The 8,080-nt window shown below is 38.8% G+C and overlaps 1 protein-coding gene across 8 annotated transcripts in view; it reads right to left on the bottom strand.

The window, feature by feature from the left end:
• Positions 1-2,791: 2,791 nt before the first annotated feature.
• The window catches only part of rbm47 (RNA binding motif protein 47), a 223,951-nt gene continuing 218,662 nt past the window's right edge, over positions 2,792-8,080 (bottom strand). For all 8 annotated transcript variants that reach the window (XM_067988424.1, XM_067988422.1, XM_067988469.1 and 5 more), the window contains 2 exons: positions 7,357-7,532; positions 2,792-6,768 (listed from right to left, as the gene is read on the bottom strand). In XM_067988424.1, the coding sequence (XP_067844525.1) occupies positions 6,529-6,768; positions 7,357-7,532 (416 nt within the window). In that variant the 3' untranslated portion in view covers positions 2,792-6,528. The remainder of the gene's footprint in view (positions 6,769-7,356; positions 7,533-8,080) is intronic.

Genomic DNA, 8,080 nt, shown 5'->3' with positions numbered 1-8,080 from the left:
CGGCCTCTCTTTCAAATTAAACCAGAGTGCTTGCAACCTGGGCATCCTGTCTGACCCCAAGCTGAGCTTCCGACCCCATATCCTCTCCATTACAAAGACTGACCACCTCCATCCGAACCTCAAGCCACCTGCCACTGGAACCCTTTCATGCCTTTGTCACCTCCAGACTCGACTATTCCAATGGTCTGTTGGCCAGCCTTCCATCCTCCACCATCTGTAAACTTCACCGCACCCAAAACCTGTATCCTATCCCACATCAAATCCTGATTGCCCATGATCCCTGCCCTTATGCCTCAAATTTAAAAATGTCATCCTTTTGTTCAAATCCCTCAGTGGCCTTAACCCTTCCTATCTGTGTAATCCCCTCCCCAAACTCTCCGATCCTCTGATTCTGGCCTCATGTGTCCCCTCCTCACTTTGTCCCAGTAGTGGCAGCCGCATAGGTCCTACTCTCTGGAATTATCTTCCTAAACCCTTCCACATTTCCACCTGCCTCTTCGCCTTTTCATCCTGAAAAACCAACTCTTTGACCAAGCTTTCCATCACCCCTCCTAATCTGTCCTTCTTTGGCTCAGTATCCATTTCCCCTTTGCCTCTGTGCAGCACCTGGGGATGTTTTCTACATTAAAGGCTATACAAATGCAAGTTGTTATTATTGCTGTAGTAATATTAGTCATGAAATTTTTTTTTTTGGTAAGCAAATCAGATATGACTGAAATTTAATTCTGGATTAAGTATGCATTAAAAAAGCAGTATTTCATGTTTTCTCCAGATGAACAGTACAAGTGTCGATTTGCTGAAAATATACTGTTGTCTGAGGTAAAATATTTTGATTCAAAGCAGTATTTCCTGTTAGATCACAAAAACATCACTCATGAAACGAAGTTGAAACTGAGCTAAAATTGAATCTACATTTGCCCTTCTGTTCCTGGATGATATATTCTAACTTCTTGTTAATGCTTCAGATCCAAAGTCAAAGTAACCGCATCTATCTCGTATTATGTGCTTCAAGCTTTTGACAGTTAAGATCCCTTGAAACAGAAGTGAATATTTGAGGATCACCTGTGATCCACAATCTTGTGGTTTGCAAGGCAGAGTTTCCTGTTTGAGCAATTTTGGGGCTTCTGTTTGCAGCCGCTCTGGCAGGTCCCAACCTTACTCAAGTTTCCTATGGCCTTTGTTTGGGATAGGAACGGAAGTAGGCCATTCAGTCCCTCAAGCCTGTTCTCCCATTCAATTAGATTATGGATGATCTGTATCTTAACTCCATCTAGCCACCTTGATTCCATAACCCTTAATAACCCTGCCTAACAAAAATCTATTAATCTCAGTTTTGAAATTTTCAATTGACCTGTCCTCAACAGCTTTTTGGGGGAGAGTGTTCCAGATTTCTATTACCCTTTATGCAAAGATGTGCTTCCTGACATCACCCCTGAACAACCTAGCTCTAATTTTAAGGGTTATGCCCCCTTGTTTCAGACTTCCCCACAAGAGGAAAGTTTCTCCCTATCTACCCTATCAAATCCTTTAATCATCTTAAACACCTCAATGAGATCACCCATTAATCTTCTCTATTCAAGGGAATACAAGCCTAGCCTATGCAACCTGTTCTCATAATTTAACCCCAGTATCATTCTGGTGAATCTGTGCTGTATCCCCTCCAAGGCCAATATATCCTTCCTGAGGTGTGATGCCCAGAACTGAATGCAGTACTCCAAATGGGATCTAACCAGAGCTCTGTACAGCTGTAACATAACTTTCACCCCTTTGTATTCCAGCCCCCTTGAGATAAAGGCCAACATTCCATTAGCCCTATAAATTATTTTTTATACCTATCCACTAGCTTTTAGTGATTTCTGCATTTAGACCCCTAAATCTCACTGCTCCTCCACAGTTCTGAACTTCTTGCCATTTAGAAAATACTCTGATCTATCTTCTAGGTCCAAAGAGCATGACCTCACACTTTCCCACATTGAACTCCATCTGCCACTCACTTAATCTATCAATGTCCCTTTGTAACTTCCTGCTCTCATCTACACTACTGTGCCACCTAACTTGGTGTCGTCAGCAAACTTTGATAAACGGCTCTCTAGTCCTTCATCCAAGTCATTTATAAGTATAGTGAAAAGCTGAGGTCCCAGTACAGATCCCTGGGGGACACCACTAGTCAAATTCTGTCAATTGGGATGGAGTCTCAATGCATCTCAAAAAGGCCACAGACGCAGAGTTGGGGGGACGGGGGGGGGGGGGGGGAAGTTGCTAGCAGCCAGCAAACACTGGGATTCCCAGCCACCAGACAGGCAAACACCTAAGATTTGCCCCTAGTAGTGCAGGTGCCCACCAGCGACACGATCAGCGGTGGAGGTGCCGGGTGAGTGCGATCCTGGTGTAATTGTCGGGATCTTTGGTCTCTGCATTTTCAGTGCCACTGGACTTCGTACAATTTCTAGTTATTATGAAACTAGGATAAGCATCACACTAGTGCTCAAGTCACATCCGCAGATTTATGGGTTGTAAAAACCCAAATGAAAATTTGATTTATGCAGTTGATTTTATCGTCCGCATAATTAGAATGAACTGCGGCCAGCTTTTGATTTTATAAAGCCAATATTGTCACTGTGGTAATAGCTCAGGCATTTTATGCTCACCTATTACCATAGCGTACCACCTCTCCATCCTCTGAGGAGCAAAATACAGCACTAAATGCTGCTCATCATCCCCGAGAATACTGAACTAAAATAGAGAAATCCATTTAATTGATAACATTTACATTACAACACAACCAGACCAACAGGTTTCATAATGCTTTATTGTCTACTGCTTCAGAATATAAACGCAACAACAGAATAAACTTATAAGCTTTTAAAACACAAGGAAAATAGAAAATATATAGCTGGTAGAGCTCAAACACCTAATGGTAATGCACTTGTTTGCTAATAAGGCACAGTAGTTTAAAAAGTCTTGTCTATGTATACCTTGTTCTTTTATATGCACCAGACCAACATTTTATGTTAAAATACTAAGAAATGTTGTGTGAATGAAATGGCTAAAACAGAATAGCACAAGTACAGATCCTAACTGACAGGTTCCTTGACCTTTCACAGGCCTCTACCAATGGCAGACAATCAATAATTCGGCCTTGTTAGATCATTGTTAGGTCCTTCTTTGTACAAAGAGAAGCAAATAAAAATACATTAAACCTTTGCTATCTGACACAAAGTTACTTGAAACCCTTATTTTTTTTCAAAGAACTCTCCCACTCATAACTGGACTAGAATGTGTCTTGCAAGTTAAATAATATTTTATTTAAATACATCTACATTCTCTTCACTTAACTGGGCTAAAAAGGACTATCCAGAAAAGCCAAACTCAGTAGCCAAATAAAAGTATTTTGGAATAAAAGGAATCTTAAAATCTGACCTTACCCTCTCTCTTCTTTATAACATAATAAAATAACTAAACAAAAAATATTTTTGGACAACTTTCTTTTGTACTCTGATCTAGTGATGTTATCCTGGATACTTTGTATAGTTATTAAAAAGTATTTCTTATATATACTAAGCAAAAGATACAGTAGACATCCTATGAAAATGAATATTTGTTTAAAGGAACTAGGGCATTTTAAACTCAAGGAAAGGTTACTTTTAGCATTTTCTAGCAGCAGTATCCATTTTGTTGGTAACTTTATAAATCATGATTTTAAAACAAAATATTTCTATTAAATGCATGCAGGGAATTTGCCTAACTGTTTGGAATTTTGAATCCAATACGGCATGTCTGGCACCAGTAGGAAGAGAGTAGGCCAATAAGAGTTATTTTTTAAAAACATTACTGCAAGTGAAAAAAATGTCTTAACAGATTGTTTGGGCAAGGCCTACTTGTGATATAATTGAAGTTTTAGTCATCTTAATTTTGGGCACATGGCTCCACTAAAGGGAACATTTGCTCATGTATCAATTGATTCCCCTTCCATTCTACAGCTTGGGTAAAGGGAGTGTTTCGCTCACTGTGGGAGTGTTGCCGTGAAGAAGTTTCCTGTGGCATTGGAATTTTTAAACTTTGGTCTTATGTTCCAAGCCTAATTTTAATAATTATATGTTTTTTTGTACAAAAAGTGAGCTTACTGTCCTATTAGTGTAGATGATAAGGAAATAATACCCATGTGCCAGTCTTTGCTTGGTGCTTACCAGGCCTAACACTCCAGTGTGTAAATAGGAGGCAGTTTGCTGGTAATCAGATTTTCTGCATTAAATAATTTCTAGTGAATTGTACAAGTCTTTTAAAAAAAAATCCAGCATAGGAAATACAATGTTGTGATATGGGGCTACACATTCTAGTGCACAATAGTGTATAAATTAAGGTTTAAAAGAATCAAGGATAACTGGGATATTTCTGGTGAGATTCCGAGAATGGCAAAAACAATGAGACTTGCAAAAAGAGAAATGAAAAATGTGACGTGTGATGTCTGGACATCCAGAATGTGCATAAAAAAAATGAATGTACCTCATTAGGTTTTAGGCTAGAGACAGAATATTTTATTTCATTAGCTCTCAGGATCACCTGAGCTGAGCAATCAAGGCAATACTGACAGATGGAGCAGCTGCCTTTCCAAAACAGGATGATGCCTCCTTTAGGTATCATACAGTAAGTGGGATACTCTGTCTTCTGGTCTGAATGAGAAGGTGACATAGAATATGAAACGTTAAAACCCATTGAATCTAGTTTTGTCTTCAAAATGGTGCCCCTAAACAGTTATCATTAGTGTTTCTGGTAGTTTATGATTACATGCGAGCAGTATATAATGAGGGAGCTTCTAGTAGCAAGTGTTACAGTCAAATGGCCAAAGCTGTTACCGTAAAACCCCATATTAATCCATAGCACTTTGAACAATCACTTTTCCCAGGTTAAAATAATGAATGCAGCTCAACTGGATATCAGGTTGTCATCAGCAGTTTCTTTTGGTCAGCCCAAAGAGTGGGGTCACATTATGCAGGTTTTACTGAGTATCACGACACTATTTAAAATGGACTTTTTTGAAAGCCTTTAAACAGGCCATTGAAACACTGCAACAATACATTTAGTTCCTACTATAATAAAAGATTTCTTTTTTTTCTTCAACAGCATTGAAAGAAATTGGTAAAATTCTGTGGTAAACCACATACCATGTGCTGCTGCACCATAAAAGCCATTTGCTCATAAACTTATATTAAAACGTAATATATACACACAACCTAATTTGTTACGCATAACCAAAATACAACATCACTAGTACCCATACTACTTTATCACCTCAGATCAGCTAGGAATTTTCTTTAACATGATAAAAGTTATTAATATAGTCATGCCGACAGGATCTTCTTTGGTCCTTGTCCAACAAAAATTCAGCATCATACAGCTGAACTTAAAGCAGAACACACAGAGAAAATAAAGAGCATTGCAAAGGAAAGTCAACCTTACGCTATGTTGAACATACCACTGAAGGTTTATCTTCTATATAATGTCATACTTAATGTCTTTTGTGTTTCAGTCTCCTTGTGTTTCTTAAGTGACAATCTACCCTCGAGTGGCTTTATAATGCTGCCACAGGCATTTCTTTACCCTTGCTTTCCTGCCTCTTTCAAAATTACCCATACCCTACCCCAAGAGACAAACACATATATACTTTCTTCCTCTGTCTAGTAGATCCAACCCTGGAAACATAAGACAATTCTGTCAAGGTCAGTACTACAAACAACCAGTCTGATGCTGGTGAAATTCAGCTTCTGTAAGATGCCAAATTGTGAAGATTAATAAACTCAAAGCCAAATTCCATTCTCATAGTCAACAGTCCAATTCTTCAGCATTGTAGTTCCTGGACTATTCCCCCACAGAGTTTAAGCAAACAAAAATGGTGTAGCTTGCCAAAGGAATAACTCGTACAGGATATGTCTTGCAGTATCATGCACAATTTTTAGCGACCAGTTAAAAAGCTACAGGCCTATGTTTGGTTATATATGTGTTAAATGTTGACTAGTATTTACATGTACTTGTCTATGATGAGCTACTTAAGGTATGCAATCCAGTTAAGGCTGAATTTTCCTTGAAGGCACCAAATAGGATAGACAACTGGGGTGAGCAAGTCACACAAAACCTTCATAGTATAAGCACGTCAAAATCCCCACCTACAAGTACTAATCTTTTTCCAGTTTCTAGATGTCCACATTCAAAACGTTCAAACCTTATGGACGGAAGATTTTTTATATCTGCTAAAAAGTAAGGCATTTCAAAAAAAAATGTTTCCATAACAAAAATGCATAGAATTGTTTCTACTTAAAGGTTTTTAACCCTCAAAAATTCTTAAAACATGCTTTTCAAAATTTACTAAACAAATAGCATTTTTAAAACAGTTGTCTCTTTCACATAGATTTTGGTGCGAAGTCTGCTGAAGTCCTAAAAAAAAAGATTCTTTCACATCAAACTATGTTGACTTTTTCTTCATAAATACCATTGTATTCCTTCACTATTATAAAGTCTTTGTGTTAGAAAGTCCTAATAAGTTTGGTAGAAATCATGTAGAGGGACTTGAATGGTTGCTGCAGGGAATGCCTGTGGTATGTAGCCGGCATACCCTCCATAGGCTGCCACTGCTGCAGCGGTGGCTGCGTTCTTTTGCAGTGTCGCCATGGAAGCAGGAGCTGCAATTGGAAGATAACTTGCCCCATAGAACCCGGCTGTAGGAATTCGTTGGATATTGGAGGCCATTGCATATACTGGAGTTATTGGCCGAGTCTACAAAGAAACAAAACACGTTATAGCACTGTAATGCATTAAAAGTCAATAGCAATTAAAAAATTTATACTGATAACAGGAATTGAAAGTGGCCAGGGCACCTGTTAAGTTTTCCTGAGTATAAGGCTTCTGAAATTAGCCGATTGTTTCAATCACCGAACAAGTATACTACTGTTTTGTTCTGTGCAATTACACTTTTATTCCCTCCAGTTTTCTCCCTCCTGTCCTGACATATCCTGGAGTACAGTTCCAAGGATGTTGACCACCCTCTGGCACCTCACCCCAGTAGCCATTCTTCATATGTGAGCTCAGACAGTGACTATCAGCAGGCTAGTAGACCAGAGGTGCATCACAGCCGTGACCAATTCTGTCCTCACTGCATGTCCAACGCAAGGGGTGACTGCATACTAATCAGAAATAAGAAATCTGGGATGATAATTTCCCTTCCTTAGCCCAAGGTACCAAAGTCATTTGTAGTGCCCATTCTGTAGCCACTGCTGAGATCAGGGGAACTTAATCATAACATTCTATAGGGAAAATGACTAAAATCTTGTGCTTCAGTGAAAAATAAGCTTTTGTTTTTTTAACCTGAAAAGGTGGAGGAGTGGAAACTGAAGGAATGACGGTTGCTCCATTTGGATCCGTTTGCACAGCAATAGGATTAAGAACATGCTCCATTGGGTGCATTTTGCTATCTTCCATTAACTTAGTGCCCGGAGCCGCCTGGAACACTTGGTATTGGGTTCCAATGGAAGGGATGGCTACTGAAAATCAGATAAAAGCACCAATTAATAATTTTTATCACTGATTATAAATTTTCTACCACAACATGTAAAAAGATTAAAATATAATTTCACAATATATATATATTTTTATGATCAATTATTTTAAAAGAATGCAACAAATATTTTAACAGCTTAGTAAAACATTAAAAACTTACAAAAAATACTGGGGGTAAAATCCAACCCAGGCAGGGTGTAAAGCAATGACAGCGATGATCGGCCGCCCGTTAGGCGCCCTGCACAATATCCCTTTCCATTGACTTCATGATAAGCCACAGCTCATTTTGCCACCCGCCAAAGTTGAATGTCACCATCATTACGTTCAACAGGTTCTCAAGTGGATCACGTGGGAAATTTAAAAAGTTTGCTTTGCTCTGGCTGCAGTTATACATACTGCGTGAATCTGAAGTGATATGAGACAAATTTAGGGAAATGAAATGGGGTTTTACAAGTGGAGAAAGATCTAGGAAATGGCAGCCATAACGTAATATAGTTCAATATAAAATTGAAAAGGAGAGGGAACAGTCAAA

The sequence above is a fragment of the Heptranchias perlo genome, chromosome 1 (assembly GCF_035084215.1).
Source record: "Heptranchias perlo isolate sHepPer1 chromosome 1, sHepPer1.hap1, whole genome shotgun sequence".
In the NCBI taxonomy this organism is placed as follows: domain Eukaryota; kingdom Metazoa; phylum Chordata; class Chondrichthyes; order Hexanchiformes; family Hexanchidae; genus Heptranchias; species Heptranchias perlo.
Note: the sequence above shows the minus strand (reverse complement) of the source record. Positions and strands in the feature narration are given on the sequence as shown.